This window comes from Eucalyptus grandis, chromosome 2 (assembly GCF_016545825.1).
Source record: "Eucalyptus grandis isolate ANBG69807.140 chromosome 2, ASM1654582v1, whole genome shotgun sequence".
NCBI lineage: Eukaryota > Viridiplantae > Streptophyta > Magnoliopsida > Myrtales > Myrtaceae > Eucalyptus > Eucalyptus grandis.
In genome coordinates, this window is record NC_052613.1 from 57,806,126 (window position 1) to 57,828,520 (window position 22,395).

General features: G+C 38.2%; 1 protein-coding gene and 2 pseudogenes across 1 annotated transcript; 1 reads left to right on the forward strand and 2 right to left on the reverse strand.

Annotated features, from left to right (window-relative positions):
• Positions 1 to 184: 184 nt before the first annotated feature.
• On the reverse strand, positions 185 to 5,272 carry LOC120290395 (putative disease resistance RPP13-like protein 1). Its single transcript, XM_039306511.1, has one exon. The coding sequence runs from the start codon at positions 4,698 to 4,700 to the stop codon at positions 462 to 464; it is 4,239 nt and encodes a 1,412-aa protein (XP_039162445.1). The 5' UTR covers positions 4,701 to 5,272; the 3' UTR covers positions 185 to 461.
• A 10,784-nt stretch (positions 5,273 to 16,056) lies between these two features.
• Positions 16,057 to 17,771, reverse strand: LOC120289662 (annotated as a pseudogene).
• A 906-nt stretch (positions 17,772 to 18,677) lies between these two features.
• LOC104429259 lies at positions 18,678 to 22,029 on the forward strand (annotated as a pseudogene).
• The last annotated feature ends 366 nt before the right edge of the window (positions 22,030 to 22,395 follow it).

A 22,395-nucleotide genomic window follows, 5' to 3' on the forward strand; every position in this document is an offset into this window, starting at 1 on the left:
ACACGGATAGTCTTAGTTTACTCGCATTACATATTTCATATAGTATAATATATATAGGAGTTAGCGTTGCATCATATAATTGTTAGTCATGCAGCTAAGTCATTCGAGTGCTAAGATTTAAATTTATTATTTTGGTTAAAAAATATAAAATAGCACATCATGATTGGATACATTTATAATGTCCCATCTTGCATATAGAATGGAAAATGCACGCACATATAATTTATGGACTTTAGGGACATTTGTCTTTTTGTTAAGTAATGAAAGAAAAAGGACAAAATTGAAATTGAGGAAGCATAATTGATATTGATGCTTTCAAAACCAAAAACTTACTCAAAACCTAGAAAATTGACTGTAGATTGAAGAATCAATTCATTGGATCTGAATGCCATCAATGTAGACGATAGGGATCTCTTCGATGAGGGGCCAATACTCGCCGGTGAGTTTTGAGCATCGAAGTTTCAGAATCTCGCATTTGTATATGTATAGATTTTGGAGGGAAGGAGGGAGGCCATCTTCGGCAAGTACCTCAACTTCGGGCAATCTCTAATCCATAACTGTTGGAGAGAGGAGAGATGGCTGCGAAGACCGCTTGATAGACTTTCCACATTCCTCATATTTCTCAAGTAAAGTTCGGTTAGAGAGGAAGGAAAGAGAAGACTCCATGCATCCTTGTCCTCCCAAGGAAACCACTCCCCCTCTCCCTCCCCTCCCTTGCCAAAGTCGATTTGGAGCAACTCAAGGGATGCCAGCAGGTGTAAGCCCCATTCTCTCATTGGGGACTTCAAATTCTCGCACCCTAAAATTTCAAGGCTCTGTAAATTGGGAGGCAATCCTCCTTCGGGGAAGCATTTAATATTTTGGCAATACCAAATTTGTAGCGAATGGAGGGATGTAAGATTATGCCATTGATTTGGTAGAAACTTTATCTTCGGACACTTACAAAGCGTAAGCTTTGACAGGGTGATGGGAAGGGGAGGGAAGTCATCTATGTCCAATGCTGGACAGTTCCATATTTCCAATTTAGTGAGATGGGAGAGCGTGTGAAGGCACCGGGGTAGGCTTCCTAGTTTCACACAAGTAGAAATATCCAAAGATTTCAACGATTCTACAATGATCTCTTCCAGCGACTCCACTCCTTCACACTCCGAAATATGAAGTGTCTTTAGAGCAGCAAGTCTAGCCTTGGCAAGCGGAAAGAATGTCATAGAATCACATTTACTTATCTTCAGAGATTCAAGTTGTGAAATTAGGTTATTGCTGCTAAGGTCATCTGGAGGAATGGTTTGTCCCATGATTTTTGGACAATTCCGAATGCTCAAATCTCTAAGTGTGTGCATCTTGCTTGGAAGCTTTTCTAAACTCGTGCAATTCTTTAATTCCATCTTTTCAAGGTTGCAGGGCAGCTCTATCTCTCCTTCTCCACCCACAAAAGATGTGAATTGAGGACAGCTTTCGATGGCTAAACTCTGGAGGCAAGTAAGATTTTGAGTTTCATTTCCATCTTGCCATAAGTATGTTAACTTGTCACAACTTATTATTTCAAGCTCCTTTAGCTTGACCAAGCTACTCATAAACCCATGATCAAAGCAAACAAGCTTTGGTAGATGTTGAATTTTGAGAACGGTTAAAGAAGGTATGTTGACCACGATCTTTAAAATCTCTCCTTCTCCAACCACAAAAGATGTGAATTGAGGACAACTTCTGATGGCTAATTCCTGGAGGCAAATAAGATTTCGCGTTCCATCTCCATCTTGCCACAAGTATGTTAGCTTGTCACAGCTTCTTATATGAAGCTCCTTTAGCTTGACCAAATGGCTTATAAACCCCTTATCAAAGCATATGAGCTCCGAAAGATTCTCAATTTTGAGAATGGTTAAGGAAGTTAGGTTGACCAAGCTCTTTAAGATCTCCTTGTTACAATCCCTAAGGTGTAAATCACAGAGAGATGGAAGATGAATGACACTGGTTGAGTTATTCAAATGCGAGCATGAATGAATTTCCAACTTTATGAGATGATCAAGTTGACAAGGCAATGTCCCCATCAACTTTGGACATCTTCGAACAACAAGATGCTGAAGACAGGAGAATGGTACTTCTTCTTCTTGGCCACCAACGTAAATAGACCAATCTTTCCATGCTGACATCTCTTCAAACTTCAAAGTTGTTAAGGATGGGAAAGGCCTTTTAGTCCCACAAAATTCGGAGCCTATCATGCTTACTACATGCAGACCTTCAATAGATAATTCTCTAAGTGAAGGGAGCTGTCCAAGTGATGGCAGCGATCTAACATTAGGACAACCACGCAAGCACAAAGACACTATCTTAGAATAGGATGGACCATTTAACCATGACGGAAATATTCCACCACCATAATATGAGATAGTGAGACTTTCAAGATTAGTATGAGGTCGCAGGGAGTGAAGAACCCGTGCTTCGTGCTCTATATTCCGGAAATTTCCAAAATTTTTATTCCAAGACAAGAATAAGTTACTAAGGCCTTGCTTTCTAAACAAATTAGCATCAATTGCATCTCTAACTTCTTCCACCTTCTGCAATTCAGATATGAAGAATTCTCCTTGAAGATTTTGCAAGTTCTTTAACTCCTTTAACTTTGACCCTTTCTCTGGTTCTACCACAAACTTAGACAAGATAATTATATTCTTCAAATTACCAATACCCAATGGCATCTTTTTTAGACTTGATGTATCTCTAAGGTCAAGAAATTGTAAATTGACCAATTTTGTGATACCTGGAGGCAACATTGAAAGCTTTTGACAACCTCTTAAGATCAAAGCTTGTAATTTGCACAAGGCATCAATTGACTCGGGTAACCTTTCAATATCAGTATAAGAGAAATTGAGATATCGAAGATGATTTAAATCACTAACACATTCCGGTACCTCTATGATGGAACAATAGCATAATGAGAACACCTTCAAGTACTTCAATTTTGTTAGCAAGTCATACAGCACCTTGTTGGAGATAGAGAATTTTCTTGAGCCCCCACCAATCCCATCACGCAATATTATTAAACTTCTTAGTACCTTCATTCCATCATATGCTCTCAAGCATCTTGATGTAACATACCATGATGAGATGAATGATGCATAAAGAGCTTTCTTATCAAGAGAGGCGTCATCTTCCTCATCCACCTGTTGAGACTCCCTAGAAGTAAAGCATATTCCGCCCGCAATCGACTTTGCTAGGTCATTCAAAAGATCGTGCATCAAAAACTTCGATGTGTTAACACTGGATTGTTGCAAAAAGGATCTGGATACTAACTCATCGAAGTAATTCCATCCTAAGCTCAAGATATTCTCCTTTGCTTTTCGTCCATCTAAAAAGCCCTCTGCTATCCATAAGAGTACTAGCTCATGCCTCTCAATTTCATAGTCCTTTGGAAATATTGCGCAATAAGCAAAACATCTCTTCAAATAAGAAGGAAGATGGACATAGCTCAATTTTAAAGCTGGGAGAACCTCATCATTTTTTTCCATCATGGCATCCCATATTCTATTATTTAAGATAGCTTCCCATTCGTCAAGATTTTCTTTGTTTCGTAGGAGACCACCCAATATTTTTGCTGCTAAAGGTAAACCTTTACATTTTTCAGCTAATTTCTTACCTATTGCTTCAAGATATGCATGCCTCCCAAAATTTCTTTCTCCTAGAGCATGATGGGCTAATAAACTTGTACAATTATCAAGGGACAACTCCTTCAAAGGATACGGTGAAGCACCTGTTATGGAAACAACAGAATGGTTGCGCGTTGTGACAATGATCTTGCTTCCCTTAGCCCCCGCTTCAAATGGCTTTAGGAGGGCAGTCCATTCTCCATACTTCTCATTCCAGACATCGTCTAAAATCACGAGAAACTTCTTTTCAGATAAACTGTCCTTCAACTTAACTTGAAGCCCATTAAGATCTTCACCCTCACAGGGTAACCCGGTGACTGACCGCAAAATAGTTTTTGTTATGTTGAGGACATCAAAAAAATCTGAAACACAAACCCATACTCTCCTCTCGAAATAGCTTTTCACCCTGACATGATTATATAGTTGTTGAACCAAGGCCGTCTTTCCAACACCACCCATCCCAACTATGGGGACTATGCTCAAATTGGCATCGGAATTTTGGACGTCACCAATCAATAGTTCAAGTACTTGTGCTTCTTCCTCCTCCCTGCCAAAAAATTGAAGTTCTGGTAGAGAAGTGCTGGGGAGCCTTTTGTTGGTGTAGTGGGATCTGTGCACAACATTCTCTCTCAAGCTTAGGAAAGCCTTCCTGCTAATAATCTCTTCAAACCTACCCTTCATCTCTTGTGACTTAGTTTCAGACATGAGCGAGCACGATCGGCTAAACAAAGAGAACTTCCTTTTCAACTGACCTCCACTTGTGCTGGATTCTGCCTTCGGCTTGGCTTGACCAGCCTCGATCTCAAACTCATGAAGCAAGTCTTCTATGTCATAGGCCAAGTCCCTAACATCATCGAACCATAGCTTCATTAGACGGTCATCACTCAGTTGCTTGTCCTCTGCATCATCTAGCATTGCATTGATTGTTTCTAGCATCCCCTTCAACATATGGAGCGAGGTGGTGTTGATTCTTTCTTGTAGCACATAGTCCAATCCTAAAGAAGTCAACTTGTCGAGTAGGACCTGACAGAAGGAACCCAAAAAAATTTCTCCAATGGCCATGGGTGAATTAGTCACTATAGTCTGCAGAGAACAAGGGTTATGGAGAAGCAAAGTGATAGTGAGTTAATCGAGAGATAAAACTATAAAGTCTAGGAAATCAAGACTTTCACCTACCAAAAATATGCAACAAATGCCAAGACTTTCAAGGATATGCATCAAAGATTAGGCAAATCAAAGTAAAATACTTTTTGACCTCAAGTGCTTTGTTCTGTATTATTTAGAGAATATTCAGAGACCTTACTAGATATCGTGTACCTTCTTTGTTTAGAGAGTGAAGCAAAAGTGAAAGAGCTAATGGGAAAGAAACTTCAATAAAATCTAGGAAGACCAAGACTTTGCAGGACACAAATTGGAGTTTGTTGATTCACTTTTCACATCCCTCGTCTTCTTTCACAATGTGAATGTCTCTTGTTTCTCTACTAGTAGAATTTCCACGCGTTACATGTCTTGATTGAAATTGACAATACTATAATTTTCGTCCAACTCTTTTCTAGTTCATTTATATTGTGATTTTTCATTCATTAATCTAGAATTATGTCAGAGATTTTCATGTATCTTTTCAAAACTAAGTTCTATAAAAGGAAAAAAAAAAAAAGCAAAGAGAAAAACTAAAAAGAAAATAAAGCAAAAAACTAAAAAAGAAAAAAAATGCAAAGATGGGGGCAAGAGAGAGCACCATCGTCTTGTAATATATAAAGATTTACCTCAGATATTTGTAGTTTTCACAATCATATATTTGTTCATGTATATAAACCATAAACTCATGAAGACCAAGACTTTTCGTTATACAACTACAAGTCATCAATGACAGCTTACTTTCTGAGGATAAGTGCACGAGAAATCCGAAAACTTGTCACCAAAGTGCAAATAACTTCTAAAACTTGCAAAAATTGCAATCAAGTTCTAAAATTTGTCAAATTGATTCAATTAAGCTCTTCCATTAACTTCATTCAATTTGACTAATGAAAGAATTTTCCGTTAGCTAAGTTGGATGGAGTTAATGAAAGAGCTCGATTGCACCAATTTGACGAGTTTTAAGATTTGATTGCACTTTTTGTAAGTTTTAGGACTTCTAGTGCACTTATTCCTATTTAATTTGTTTAATAAGAAAAAAACTAACTTTGTCTGTTCGTCCACATTGAAGGAGGAATTGAGGGACTTCTTATATTTTCATAATATACTCAAATTATTTCGGTTAATAATTTTCTTAAACATATGTGAATCTTTACTCCTATAATTGCCAAGTGAAAGCCTATATTGATCACATATTCACCAATAAAGTAGAAAACAAAGACATTGAAATCACTAGGGTATTCAGAATATATGGAGAAAATATGCATGCACTCAAAGTTGATCATTGAAGAAAAATCACCTCTTCGCCTTTGTTTTGGATGGCCATAAGAAAAGGTCCTCTCTTGCATGCACAAGCCAAAAGTCTCAATCTAAAAAAGAGGTCAAAAGGTGATTTTTCGTCATATGACCAACTTAGAGTGCACACAAATTATCATTAAATAATCTATTACTTACTAGTGTTTTGTCAGCATTTTTTGCATCCGTACATTCTCAGTAACCTTATGATTTCAATATCTTTGTTTTACGCGTTATTGGTGAATATGAAATCAATGTAGGCTTTCGTGTGGTAGTTATGTGGTGAAAATTGGTAGCAAAATGCACAACAATGATTTGTTGAAGGTATTGAAGTAGTAGTTGATGATCACAAATCATTTGATAGGAGAATCGTGGTCCTTTGTACGATTTTCTTGTTCATAAGTGTGATGCCTAGAGTATAATTTCTATTAGATTGTACATTGTTAGTTGGTGATGCTTGACCTTTTTCTTGTTGAGCGATGAATAAGAATCCTTGTGAACTCGCACCGACTAAAATAAACATTGAAGATCCAACTAACAATGGCATCCTTTTTTCTATTCTACATTAACAAGTCATCAAAGACAGCTAACTTTGATTGTTCAATAAGAGAATAGAAACATGTCCTTTGGGACAATAAGAAAAAGAGTCAAGTAGACCAATTGAAGCAAGTTGCTTAATTTTACTATGGAAATAGTAAACGACTCACAGATCACCAACTAATCCATCAAGCAAGTTGGTTTGGGCTAACTTTTTATGTTCAAAGGAGCACGATTCTCCCCTCAAGTGATTCACAATCATCAACAACTACTTCAACACCCTTTAGCATATCATTGCCACATAAAAGCCTATACTAAAAGAAAAACCAATAAAAAATTTGTAAGTTATAAATTTTTTATGAAGATATGCATTCCCTCTAAGTTGCTCAGGTGAAGAAATATCACCTCCTATCCGCTGTTTTGGATGGCCACAAGAAAAAGGTCCTCTCTTTCAAATGACAGCCAAAAGTCTTGACCTGGAGAAAAAGGAGAACAATTGATTTATCTAACTCAAGGAAACAATGAACATTAAAACTATCATGTCCTGAACCCCGAGCACACGCACATCCCTCGGCGGTCGACTTAAAAATTTTGCGACATCCTAGGACGTGTCGCCAACCCTTTTCATTTTATGCACATGCGGAAGCAAATTATACAAACTCTGGACAACCATCAAATACAGGGATAGTAGAAAGACATGCAACCAATTTTCCAAAAACACACTTTATATACATACCCGGTTAAACCTACGGGTTTATAAATGTAAGTCAGTCTCAAAAGAAACCCCTAGGCAACCTAACTCCATTAGTAATAGGGCCCACCACGAGATGTCGCATCTCGCGCCCATCAAATCTGCACTTAGCAGATCTCCATGCCATGGCCTTGAAAAAGGTTAGCCCACGATGGGGTGAGAATAAATCTTAGCGAGTTAAACCTTAAGCCCCAACTAGGGCACAAATTCACTCAGAGGCGGCCCAAGCACACATCACAGAGGACTTATCTCGCCTTAGTTCCTTCTTGCATGTCGGCATAGTTCATATCACAGATGCATATAATAAATGCACACATCAATTGGAACTGTCTCACACAGCTCAATCAATCACAGAGGTCCCGATTATAAGGCCAAATCGTTATGACACGTCCCATTCCGTGTCACACAATTTTGTCCTATAATTAGGCGTACTTATCTCAATTAGTCACGCGTTCCAATTGATTACTGCCCACACAAGCACGATCTACCCGACACACAGCAGTCTTCCGGTGTAACCGAGCGTCGTCTCTCACCATTGAGCATGGCAATGTCTACCTCAAGTCGGCATTCCACATAGGAGCATTGGTCCAGCCTCTACTGCGACCGGCATCAATTGTTAGGGGCATTCCACATAGGAGCATCGTCCACCCGATGCACATTGGGTGACAGGGTTTCATAACTAGCACATGACCATCCAATCCCGGCCAAGGACATCATGCATTGCATTGAAATGCGTCAATTAAAATTATGTACTTGGCCTATTTTCTTTGTATTAAAAACGCCCAATGAAAATAATCGTGTGTGGGTACATGGTCAGATTGAACCAGAAAAATTGATATCCTCCATTTTAAAATCCCACTAGTTAATATAGTATCTTAAAACATTTTCGGTGTCAAAACCCAACACCCAGTATTTTCTAATTAAATACTAAAATTTCACATTTGTGAAATAATAATTCAAGAATCAACACCCAGCATCAAATTGCACAAATTAACAATCAATTGCACAAACTAATTGCACCACAACAATCAGCACAAAATTGTAACAACCGGCTATCCTGATATAATTTACACTAATTAATAAATAATAAAATAAATTATATTTAATTAAATAAATAAATTGCTGTTAATTAAACTGAACCACTTAATTAACTTGACCATGCAGGCACATCATCGACCAAATCAACTCTTAGTATCCATCATATATCTAAAACACCAAAATCTCCTTTTAAAAATAAACTTAGTAACCCGTTTTCTTTTGTTCAAACATTCCGAAATAAATTCGTATGGGGTCCCGTATTTGAAATTAACCTGCCAAACTTTGCACGCACCTCGTATAAAACCTCCTCGTTTTATTGAGCAAATAAAACATAGCGTCCAAACCCGACACCATTTTTCTTTTCTAATTTCTTTTCCAACCCCTTCTTTTGAAAACAAACCTTAGCAACCCCTTTTTTGTTTTTGTTCAAATGTTTAGAAATAAATTCGTAGGTGCTCACTTACTTAAAATTAAACTGTCAAACTTTGCATGCACCTAGTTTAAAACCTTATTGTTTTATTGGACAAATAAGTTTTGGAGTCTGGACCCAACAGCTCATGAGTCCAAGAGGTCACCTTTTATAATAATACTAAATAACCAACATAAAGTAATCCATCTCATCACCTCATACCTAAGTTCTCAGCATTCCAAAGTCAGCCAAATCACTAAATACACCTTATCCAGCAAACCGTTCGTCGCCGCCAGCCACCGCCGTAGCTCCTCCGCCCTTTCGACCCGAACCGGCGCCGGATCTACCATTCCTCGGCCTCAAACCGCCATGGACAGCAGCTGAAAAAAAAATGGGTATGCAGCGGACGTTTGGCCCGTTTTGGCCGCCTTCCCGAGCCCGGATGCTCGGCCCGCTTTGAGGAAAGTTGTTCTCCTCGGCGTCCCCGTCGTTTTGGTCCGCTCGACTCGCTAATCCGGTGAGTTTAACTCACTAAACCTCGCTTAGAGGGTTAATTATGCTTTAGGTGTGCTTAGTTTATGTTGATTGTGATTAGGTGGTTAGTTTAATTTATTTAAGTGTGGATTATATTAATGTGTTTAATTAGCTTAAAGTGAGTTTAATTTAAGGCTAAATGAAGGTTTATATTAATATAAGCCTTGATGTGACATAAAGGAATTTACTTTTTATTTATTTAAATGTTTCGAAATTATTTAATAATTTAATAATATATCATTATTCGAAATTATTAAAATATTATAATTTAATTATTTTCGGAATAAATTTAATTATTTGTTTAATTTCCGAAAATTTTGTCGGGACCCTAAATTCCTGCATTTCGTGCCGGTCGCTGCCTTTGTGTGTTCGGATTTTGAAATTGACGATTGGATATTTTAAATTGAGTGTGGATCGTGAAAAATATGGATATTATTATTATATTAATTTTCGGAATAAATTTAATTATTTAATAAATTCTGAAAATTATTTGGGAACCTTATTTTCTTAGAATTTCATGCCGATCGCTGCTGTGCATTTAGAATTTGAACTTGGTGAATGGATGTGGCAAATTGAGTGTTGATTGTGATAAATATGGATTTTATTCATAAAAACCCAAATGTGGGGCTTTGATGCAAAAATTGGATTTTAATGATTATATTAAATAGTGGGGTTTGAAAAAGTGAGATATTGGCTTTTGATTCGAAATTAGCGTGTCCCCACACACATGAGTAATTTATGGAATATTTTACGACACCACGAATAATCACAAAACCACTACTAGCCCTAACCAGCAGAAACCAGTCCACTCACGTGTCTCTAAGTTTAAATCCAGAAACCTAATCAAAAGAGTTCAGAAAATTCTCAAATTTTAATATGTTATAAAGTACACTTAAAAATAATAATTTGTGAAGACACCTTAGCCCAGATATTTCTGGATTAAAAGTAGTAAATCGTCCAAATCGTTACAAAAACTGTGTCTGTTTCCAGAAATTACGTTTTCAAAAACCAGCTTAGTTCGAGATCCAAAACTTATCCATTTGATCTAAAATTTGAATATGTTAAACTAGAAGATATGAAAAATAACTTTCGTGAAGAAACCATTTCAACATTTGAACCATAATAGTTGATAAAAATCCCTCGAATCCCAAAATGTCACTAATTCCAGCAAAAACAGAGGTTCTGTTTTGTTTTTAACGAAGTTGAAACCATATACTTTTGAATCCATAAAATCTTGGGAAAAATATATGTTATAGTTGAGGATGTCTAAAAATTTCTTAAGAAGGAATTAACCTGAAAATCTCAACACATTTTGATCCACAAAAATGGTAAATGGCGAGGGTCCAGTAAACCTGATTCAAATTTTCACTAATTCAACTTGCTTAACACTAATCCTTCTTAGCACTAATCTAACCATGCTAATTAATACTAATCTAACCCACTAAGCACAATTAATAACCTAATTAAGGATTAGAGAGTTAACTTACCGGATTAGCGAGTCGACGGGTCCACGGTGACGGCGGCGCGAAGGCGACCAAGAGCCGAGCCTACTTCGACTCCAACGGAGATCCGACGGTGGTTGAATAGGCCCTACAAGCCCTCAGCCAAGGCTGGTCGGCGCTTGCTGTGGGTTGGTCGGTGAAGGGCTTGGGCTGGTTGCGGGGGCTAGTGTGTGGCCGCGGGACTGAGCTAGAACGGGCAGCTGTTCGGCTGGAGCTGCTGGGCTCGAGGTGAGCTGGGCTGAGGTTGCCGCTGGAGCTGCAGCGGTGGAGGAGCTGCTGGCTCGGCGTGAGCTTGGCTGTGGTGAGTTGATGATGAAGACGTGAGGTGAGGGTGCAGCAGCGTGAGTGGAGAAGATGGGGTGCTGGATGGTGGGTGGGTAAGGCGTGGGGGTGATAAGATGGTGGGGAGGGGTAACGGCAGCAAAGAAAATTGAAGAGAACAGGACCAAAATTCAGGGGAAAGGGAAAACGTGAGGAAAGGAGGGAAATGGAGAAGAAGAAGGGGAAGTGGGCTGTTTGGTTGGCTGAGCAGGGGAGAAAGCGTGCGTGAGAGAAAGAAAGAAAGGGGGGGGGGGGGAAGAAAGTCCAATGCACAACGCAACCAAAGGAAGCCTAGCTCAAAATATCAACCCATCATCACATTAACCCCAAAGTCTTCATCCCCTTAAGTTAATTGGTCCTCCAATCACCATTTAGCTTCAATTTTCACCCCAAATAAGCCAATATGGGCAGCCAAAATAGCTCCTCCTTCTCCCATCCGAATTTCCACTTTTATTTTCCAAATTTTTCGAATCGATTTTTCTATAAAATTCCATACTCGACGGAATTTCTCCTAAAGATAAGATGACATCATAAAAATAAATCGTGACACATTCAAACGTTTGATTCTCAAAACCAAATTCAATTTCGTGGTTAAAATCAACCGAACGCAGTTTTAGTACAACCTAACCTACCGGGTAGCTTTGAGGGATTTTATCGTGTTTGACTCATGGTCGATAATTTCTAATCCACGTTTGTGCATCTTCGACTCATCGGTGACTCTCGATTGTCGTAAAAATCGCAAGATTTCAATTACAAGTACTGAGTACATAATTGACAGAAAATTGGTTTAGTGCCGTTCGACGCAAATTTTACAATCGTATGGAGTCACCCACAATTTCATTACGCCATTCCATCGAATCGACCTATATCGATCACTAATCGATTATAACAGTGCCGTATTGATCCTTGCTAATTATCACGATGGAGCAGTCGATTTTTGATCGAATTCTCAAGTCTGTCGCGTTTTTATACCTTAACAAAAACATAGTCTCTTCGGTCTAACTCAAATTGCTTGTCGTGACAATATACTGATAAGGACTTTTCATTAGGAAGACTAAGACTTTATCGGATATCATGTACTTTTTTTTTTGTCTAGAAAGTGAAGCAACAATGAAAAAGAGCTAATGGGGAAGAAACTTTAATCAATTTCGGAAAGACCTAGACTTTCCAAGGTGCAAATTGGTTTCATTGCTTCACTATTCACATCCCTTTTGTCACGTCCCAATGTCAATGTCTCTTTTTCCATTTCAAGTAGACTTTCCACACGTTATATGGCTTGCTTAAAATTAACAATACTATAAATTAGTATGAAAAGGAAGCTGAGAAGGAACCAAGAACTTCCAGTGGCCGTGGGTGAATCAATCACCGTATTATTGAAGCAAAGTGATAATGAGGTAATGAGAGAGAAAACTTTAAAGTCCTGGAAGATCAAGACTTTCCCCTACCAAAAAGTTTAAACAGAGACCAAGACTTTCAAGGATGCTTCATGTTCACCTACCAAAAAGTTTAAAGACCAAGACTTTCAAAGATGCTTCATGTCCAAAAGTGCTCTGCTCATGTGAAAAAACCATAAACTCAAAAAGACTAAGACTTTACTAGATATCATGTACCTTCCCTTCTATATAGTGAAGCAGAAGCTAAAGAGAGCAAATGAAAAAGATAGACTTATTTCTTTTTTTTCTATTCTAACTCTCAATTCACTTTCAAACTTTTACCTTAGACTTTGCAGGACGCAAATTGGCATTGTTCCTTCACTTCTCACATCCCTCCTCTTCCATCCCTACATGAATGCCTTTGTTTTTCCAATATTAGTGGAATTTCCCCAGGTGTTAAGAGTCATGCTTAAAATTGACTATTACTATATTTTTCGTCTAACTCTTTTCATGCTTAATCTTACTGTGATTTTTCATTCAGTAATCTCTCTTGTACTTGTCTATTAGAATTATTTCTAGATTTCCATGTATCTTTTCAAATTCAAATTTAATAAAAGAGAAAAAAAAAGGAAAAAAAAATAAAATCAAGAATGGGGCAAGAGAGCACATCACCGTCCCACTACCACTGCCGTGCCGTTGCTATCAGCATCGCTGCTTATAGTCACCTTCATAGACAACATTTCCTTGAGATCTATTCTTAGAGTGGTTTAGGAGTTAAAAGAATAATCAGTAAGTAGTCTAAGCTCTCGTTCAGTTTACAACCTGAACTTCTTTTTTTTCAATCAAGAAGCTCAATTTTTCAAAATTGCCTCAATTTGAGGCATTGGTTAAATAACTTGCCATGCTATATGATTTTGCTTATATGACTCGTTACTCAACAAAAGTTAAACATAATAACTGACATGGCTCCTTACCCTATAGATTGAGTGATGAGGAGAGAAAAAAGTTTGTTGAGTTAAACGATCTTAGCGTCTAATATATCTCGGCTGATGTGACAATATCTCAAGGTACCGTATCAGATGTCAATATGACAGTTAGTGATTATTTAATGGTGTTAGTATCATATCAACATTTTTCGTCGCAATTTTACTAGAGCCCTTAACCTATCAAAAAATTGAGGTACTTGACTAAATCAAAAACATAATTTACGGGCTTGATTACAAAAAGAATAATAAGTCAGATACTTGTCCGGCATTGTCCAAGAATTTATCGTGCGATGATTGGTCTAATTTTAAATCTCAAAGGCACTTTTGTTTACGTGAAACTTATTCTACAAATTCATCCTCTCGATTCATTGCTTGGCCTCACTTTAATGATCTCTTTTTAAAGATTTTTCTTTCTTTCATGTGAAAGCATATTAAATAGTTTTGTTAATTTCAAGCTGTTGCAAAAAGATTGCAGTGGCTTTATGTCAAGCCCATTTGAAGACTATAAAGTTCTCAATGTTGATTTCCTTAAGATCTTCTGGTATCATTCAAACATAAAGTATTGCTCTTGCCCCTTTTTCTTGGCCAATTCCATTGCCTTCCCTTTGTTCTATTCATACAAAACTAATCAAGTATGTGCAAGTAGTTTGGCCAAAATCAGGTCGAACCAGTCTGAATACCAGTTCACTCGCTAAACCAACGAAACATACTGTATTCCAAAATTGGATCCACCTAGTTTTAGAGTCCCATGGGTACAGAACTGGGCTTTTGGCTATAGTTGCACGTGGAGGGACTCGAGAACTCAACTCCTTGGATCACCGGCACTTCACTTTACCACCAGGGCCCAACGATTCATATGTCCACGGCCAATCAACGACATTAAAAATCTATAATCGCTTGCTCATGACATCATCACCGGTTTGCCCGTAGTGCAACCGCTTGGACTGCAAACTGGTAACCTAATTGGTTCTCTGACCGGCCCAAGTTTGAAAAAAAGTAGATTTGACTATCTAATATGAATTGGGCCGTAATGCACGCAATGCTTCTGCCATGTAACGGAAGATGATAGTTAAGTGATTATAACTGATAAACATTGATGCTCCTTTCTCCTTAATCGCATGAGATCTGGAAACCTTCATAGTGCTCCAAATGAGGTTGATGCTCAACCTCCATGGCACATTACTCATGTTGTTGCTCTAGTTGGAGCTATGACTGATGCTTGACCTTTCCTTTAAAAAAATTTGTTTTCAACGGTAAGTCTTTGCATTGGCATCGCACAGACCTCAATTTTAGATGCCAATAAATCTTAGTCAAAAGGGAAAAAAATTAACATCTACCGCTCTTAGGAACCTTATATGCTTTTAGAAACTTAGTCAAGCATGGCATGCTATTGAGGGGTTGGAGGACTTTGTCAAGCTTGAGAAGAGATCTAATTGCTGGAAACAAAAGAAATGAAATCTATCAACCATCGGATTTTGTAATAAAGCAAAAACCATAAAATGATGCAGTGCAATACATTTAGCTATAGAGTGGCAGTTTGATCTGTCACATACATTTTGGATATCATGGTTTTCATGAGCACAAGAAGAAATCTAATCGCAACATTTGGTAGCAAATTACTCAACATCATCTCCGGTGAGTTTGTTAAGAATTTTCTCTCGACAAGCTAAAGAAATTTATTGCACAATGGCATCAAGCATATGCTAGCCCATGTAACAAATCATAAAACGCAATTCATGCTATGAGGTATAAGAAATAATGCACTTAGTAATGTCATTTTCACACAACCAAAAGTTGTGGAAAGCCATCTATCATTCAAATTAAAAAAACCAGTCCTGCTATTTTCAAAGGCTCTCCTATTTCTTTCTTCAAAACGAAACAGTAAGCTAATGAAGTGAATCAACCATGAACATACCCCAACATAAACAAGGAGAAATAAAAACTACTTACTGTTTGATGTTGGGTTCCAAAATCCAACAAAAGGAAGTTCTCTAGTAGAACCCAAAAACAGGAGTGTGCCATAGATTCATAGAGAATTTGAACAAAAATTACAAGGCCTATAGGACAGGCAATCGGATAGAAAGCAAATGAAAGTATGCTGCAGAAGGCAGTCTTATATATTATGGACCTGAATATCCATGCACAGTGATGAACAAGGCATTACTGCAAGGTGAGCTCGGCATCGAATTTGTAACAACAAGAGAGAGAATGTTGATCGTCATAGCAGCAGAGGCTATGTTCTCCATGATAGCTACTACGCAGTCATCTCTTTGACCCAACATTGAGATTCAAATGTAAGGTGGCAAATTCATCTTCAGATTAGCAAATTAGTATGGCCACACTCATTAAGTCAGACCAATAACCAAGAATGAACCAGTCACCGTAAATAGACTACTTCTGATGTCCTTGTTGGCACCAAGGAGAGCTGAGAGTTGCCAAAATCATTATCTGCACATTCTTTCTGAATCATTGATTTCATGAGTTCCGATGGCAATATTTAGGACTAACAAGGAATGAGATGGATCAGTCCGCTATTAATTAACTTGGTTTATAGATGTAAGCAGAGTTTGTCTAATTAAATATGTACAAAGACTCAAAACTTTGAACTTGTGAACAAGAAGACTGGAAAGCAAGTTATCTTGACAACTTGAATAAGAACATATGACCTTAAAATGAATCACGAGGCTTGCATTGATTGTCAATTTCATGTATATCCATGAAGGAGCTGTCTCCAACTGCAATATCCTCCAATTCACCGATGGCTTCTATTTGACTAAGCTGCATAGCAACGCCTCCATCCTCAAAGCTACTCTAGAAAATCATTATCTTCCATATCTGATAAGTCCATAAAAGTTTCTATCTTATTCTTCCTGCCCGTACAACCAATAGGGCTTAGGACCTTTTCCTTCCAAATAACCAGCCAGCATTTCTGAATCAGCTCCACACCTTCATAAGCTCTTGTCAAGGACACACTAAACCTCTTCCCCCTCTCAGAGACATAGAAAATGCAATAATGCTTCAACAAGAGTCTCATCAGCTTCTGAGGCATCACAAATTCTTGTTGAAAGTGCCCTATGTGATCAGTTACCGACCTCTTTTCCATTGTGAAGCCAAGTAACTCGTGCATTGCTGCAATGGCTCTCTTATTGAATTCTTTCAATCCAGCTTGAAGGCCACATGCATCAACATAAGGAGATAAGTATAACCTTTTCTATAAGTGCTCAATCTTCCCTCAATATCTATACACCTTCTTGTAACTGGCGGGAAACTTCAAGGGGAAAGATAGGGAAAGCAACCCTGGAGTATGAAAGGCAAATTCCAATACCCCCAATATGGGTTTCTCCAACTCTGTGATCACTCTATGAGCTCGAGATAGCCAACTGCATTTGGAGCTTTAACCACTTTGAAGTGCTGCAGATACTCGTGTAGCCACTTGCTCCTGAAATCAGCTGGCAAAGCAAACTCTCTCGTGAAATGAGCAATTTTATCCACATGAAGCCATTTATCGACCGGCATCATCAACATCCTAGTCATTTATTCAACAGCCATGCTAGAGTGTCCCTTAACCAATCTCTCCTCTTCCTTGAACTAGTCTTCAGCTTCTTCAGTCAATTCAAAACCACAATACCCCTTTTTGATCCTTATACAACTCAAACAGTTTTGGCGACTTCCGAATAAAATCCACTATACCGTTTGGCTTGATTATAGATCCAGCGACCTCACAAGGATTATCATCTCGGAATCCTTCTTCAACATTTCCATCAAAACCAACACCTTCGACACCACTATATGCTTCTCAGTGGCAATTTCGAGATCATGGACCCTATTGTCCTTGCTCCTATCTTGCACTTTCTTGCTGGTGGTCATGAATCTATGCTGCGGCCACGTAAGTAAAACCTCGCCAAAACTCCAGTTTCTTCTCAGGGTAGGCGAACACACTAGGGAGGTGACAAAGCAACCAAACTCTCTTGCCGCGCTCCATTCATTCGAGGAAGCTACGGCTTTACCAATGATTTGAAGATGGGTCATGTCAAGATGGTAATGCGTCGCTCCAAATTCAAGAAACAAGCCCAAGAAAAGCAAATGCCTCTCACTCAGGACAAACATCAAACGGCTTACGTGCAATGGAACAAGGAACAGCGAAAGCCCAAGACAAAAATATTCGAGAAGATCACCGTAAATGCGCGATTACCATCTCTCTCGGATCACTTGATCAGCATCAGTCTTGACTTCGACAGATTGTCGTTTTGGTTTTTGCGTTTCTCGTCGTGAGAGAGACGATATTTTGATTTAAATAATTAAAAGAGCTTGAGGGTCTTATAAATGGCGATATTCTTGTGTTTTTTTTTTTTTAATAATAAAATTTAGGCGTTTGATATTACATCAAAAATCTAATTTAAAATCATAATAAAGTTTAGTAAAAAAAAAAAAAAAATCAAACCATATCGAAACCAAATATTACATTTCATAATTCGTAAGCAGCTGAACGTTTCCTCTCATTATACATACGTTTAAAAACTTACTTAAAAGAACAAATTTTTTACGAAAAATATGAGGAAAAACATGTTAGAGATTACCAATGGTTCTATATTTTAAATCTGATTTGCCAATTTTATAAATTTGAGTCAAAAGGGGTCGATATTAAAATATGCTCCATGTTCCACAAAAGAAAGCACATGCTCCATGTTCATCATCACCTTTTACCAAATCAACGAGTTACAAAACTTTAGGATGTGTGCCACCTAAGTGTAATATAATCAAACCGATCACGAGCAAGTTCTTACCAAGCCATTTCGAATAACTCAATTGTTCGTTGATATTTTCATGATTCAATGAGCAATAAGCGTGGAGTTTGGACATAATGCAATTAAATCAAGTATTGATTTATATATATATATCTACTTTTTTTTTTTTTTTTTTAAGAAGAACTTAATTTGGTCCAATTTAAGAAAATTATAAGTCGGACATGATTAAGATGAATATAAAACTGAGCTAAATAAATAAAAAAAACTGAGTTATTTAATGTGAAATAAAAGAAAAAATCAAACCAATATTTTCCTCTCCCTCTTTAGGAGTGTATCTGACAGATCCATTAAACCTCAATTTATAAGGATCTATCTCCGAATAACGAAAGAAAAAAGAGAAAAGGAAAATAAGCCAAGAGCCATTCTTCCCCGCTTCCCGCCTCTCTCTCTCTCTCTCTAAGATCCCCTCCAATTTCCGATCGTTTCCAATATCCGCAGAAAAATTCAAAAGTCTCTTCTCCTGCGCAGACGCAGCGAACTTCATCGCCGATCGTCAAACTCCATCGTCGTCGAAGATGCTTTCGTCTCTCAACTGAGTTTCGCGATCTCCGCTTGATTTCGGTTCATGTCCTTTTCCGCAGCGCGATCGCCGGCGACGATGACTCTGAGTTTCGTCTCGTGTTCGCTCGTTGATGTTCGGAGCCGAAGAGCAGAAGATCGTGGAAAGAGAGGACGTCGACGACGAAGCATGAGACCTGCTCGAAACGATCGACAAACAAACGTGAGTTACGGAAAAACAGAGTGTAGGCAACGCTCTCTGTTCATGTCATCGCTTTCCTAATGAGTTTCGGTGCGTCCTTTGATTCTGAGATTGATTATCGTGGTTTTCTGATCCGTGTTCCGAAAGTTAAAATTAAGATGCAAATGGTTCGATGAAGCTATGGCCGTGATTATCATGATTTACATCTCGACCTTTCTCTCGACACCTGTCGTGATTTCCTGCACGTACAATAGTTTTTAGTTTTTGTCTTCTGATCATACAAGAGCAATGTTACGTGACATTGGAATTGCACCATTGTATTGGTGACATAGCTGGATTAATAAGGAATATCCTAAGCTAAATTCATCAATAATCACTGTTGGAAAGCTAGATTGTCATTGATCATCTAGGAAATGCTTTTGTCCTGACATTCTACATTCACCAGGAAACATAAGAGTTTAACGCGATGCTGAGTTGAGGAACGTATTCTTATTTGGCCAAGTGAATTGCTTTTTTTTTGTTTATTTTTGTAGCACTTAACTGGAATAAAAGGATTATCTGAGGCAAAAGTTGAAAAGATATGAGATGGTGGCTCCACTCAATTTGAACTTCTATAAGCATCTCGCATTGACTTCCCTTTGTTTTATCAGAATTTTGGCTATATTATTGGAAGTGATGCTCTGCTCAGAGTAAGTTCTTAATTCTGCAAACTTCAAGCTAAAATGGTTCAGAATACCCTTGAAATAAAGCCTGCAAATTAGCAAATCTGTTGCTCAAAGTACTTTCAATGTCTTCGTTTTTCCAGAGAGAGTCGTCGGTTGTTTGCATCAGAACTGGAAGCCCCCTCGATGAGCTTTTAGGCAGTAAAAGACTTTCTTTTGCAGATTCTGTGTCTTATTCTTCATGCATTTCAACAAATACAAATTTCATCGGTTTGGCAATGTTAACGGGTGGTATTGAAACTCCGGCAATTACAGAAGCATTTGGCGAATCTGGGTGAAAATCACAGTCCAACGACGTTACCTTTGATGAACTTTTAGTTGCTTTTGTTAATTAGCTTTCTCAGAAAATGCTGCTGACGTCACTTCAAGTCTGGGAAAACACAGCTGGCATATACCCTATGTGTTACTTCTCAGGTTGGTCTGAATTGGATATTAGGTTTCTGTCTTGAACTTCTGTTGCATTTTTTTTCTCAGATGAACAATGCCAAATAGTAACATAATGATTGAATTTCTATGGAGTATAAAGATGTGGGTGATCTTGGCATCATAATGTGTGTTAGGTGATTCTAGAAGTATGGCACTCATTTTCTGTAATCTGCAGTCAGTATACTGGAACGCATATATAGTGGCTCAAACCAAGCAGGGAAAAGGCCAGAAGAGTTTGTACTATGTCATAACCGAGTAAAAGCCTTAATCATAGTCGGACTCGGACTTGGGTTGATCATTAGTCGAATGTGATGCTTGAAGATACTCTACTTTATTTGCAAATCCTACAACAGTATTTACCCCTGTTTTCAATCATTCTTTATTAATGGTTTGTGGATTCCATGATCGTAAAATATTTTCAGCTGCCAACTCACATGAGAGGAGGAAATGGCAAGGTAGCTTATATCGACGCAAAAGGAAGCAAAAGGAACTTTGTATCCTATTATAATCTGTCTGTATTTTTCTTGACCTTGACAAAGCTGCTTGTGTTTCATAAACGTTGTCTGTCCATGTAAGCGCATGTGCACTTTCTTAACTTGGTACACCTGCATGTCTTAGATAATGTAAGAAATGCTTTCCTATACTGGTGGCAACTCTTACTTTTCTGGCTAGTGTACTTGCTGTAATCTAGTCTTTCCATGAATTTGAAGATCATTTATGCCCGTGCCTCTACTTCTGAGCATCAGTACAACTTGCTTCTTGGTTTGGCTGCCAAAATGTCTGAAGAACCATTCAAATTACTGGTAAGACACTGCTCGAGAATCAAACCCTACAGATTTTCTGAGGTGTGGATAATTGACCTATGGTGAGTGCCTTCTTCAGATTGTCGATTTGGTGATTGCTCTCTTCCAAGCGGATTTTACTGCAAGAGAACTTGCAGAGCCCCAGGTTGATCCTGAAGCCATCAAATCATGCAAGTTGTTATTCTGCAGCTTATCTGATTTGACACTAATGACTTCCAGATTGCAGCAAAAATTGGCACAAATGTCTTACGTTTAATTAAGATAGCTGAGGAATCTAACGTGGCAGTGTTTGTGGCAGTGTACGTGGCCAATCAAGGTACTGCATCACATCTCATTTCTCCCAGGTAGTCCTGCATCCATTCAAAGTTGTTATTCAATTTAGCCCTTTGATGGTTGCACACTGACAAATAGCATTTTAGGGACTGCACTAAGCTCATACTGATTCTTGTAAATCTCAAGAACCAGCTAATTGGTGTAAATTGGTGATGCATACAGTAGCTGCAGTCCATGACATAGGAAAAGGATTTTATTATTTTTAAGACTTTGTCTTTGATTTATTTGTTTCAGTCGTAGCTGATCCAGGCGGAGCTGTGTTATCAGACCCAATGAAACCTGCAGGCGGGCATGTTCGGGCTCATGCAGCCACAACTAGGTTAATGTTTGGGAAAGTCAGAGGGAATCAGTGTGTCTGCAAGGTGTTCGATGCCCCAAACCTACCCGAAGCTGAAGCTAAGTTGAGATAGCTACATAGATAGGTGGAGACCTGATTTAAGCATGATACTGGTAGTATACTTGATGTTGTATGGAGATCCATGAACACGTTGAATTTTTGTGCAGAGTAATTAAACAAAAAGAAGTGGATATGGAGAATTTTTTTTAAGCACGACTAGTAGGTTAGTTGTGCAGCCTGTGCTATGTAGACGGCCCATCTATCAAAACCATCACTTCCTTATGTAAGAAATTTAGCAGGAGAGCTCATATCGATCAAAGATGAGACTGATGTTGAACTTGACAAACATACGTTTTTCAGATAACAACATATGATGAGGACTAAAGAGGTCTTTTACCAGAGATGGCAGGCCTTCATGCATTAAGATTGTATCAAAACATGACATCAAGGTCCTTTTGACTGCTCTTAAAATTGTACGAGTTTACTGCTTTAGCCTTTAATATCTAACGTGCCACAAGGTATCGTGTAAGCTCGATTCCCATATGAGGACCAGCATGCTCCAAGTTTTTATAGTTCACATTTGTCCTCATATAACAATGTCGTACTGGCCTAATTTACAAATGGAGAGAACAATTTCGCAATAGACATCTAAGTAAAAAAAAAAAACATGACAGTGAATGGACTCTGCGTGATGGCTAAATGAAATGCCAGAAAGATATTACTGCACAAAGCATGATCAGGTTCTCTAAA

Excerpts from the sequence above, each read along its gene's own strand:
- LOC120290395 (XM_039306511.1), bottom strand. The coding sequence starts at position 4,700 with ATGGCCATTGGAGAAATTTTTTTGGGTTCCTTCTGTCAGGTCCTACTC.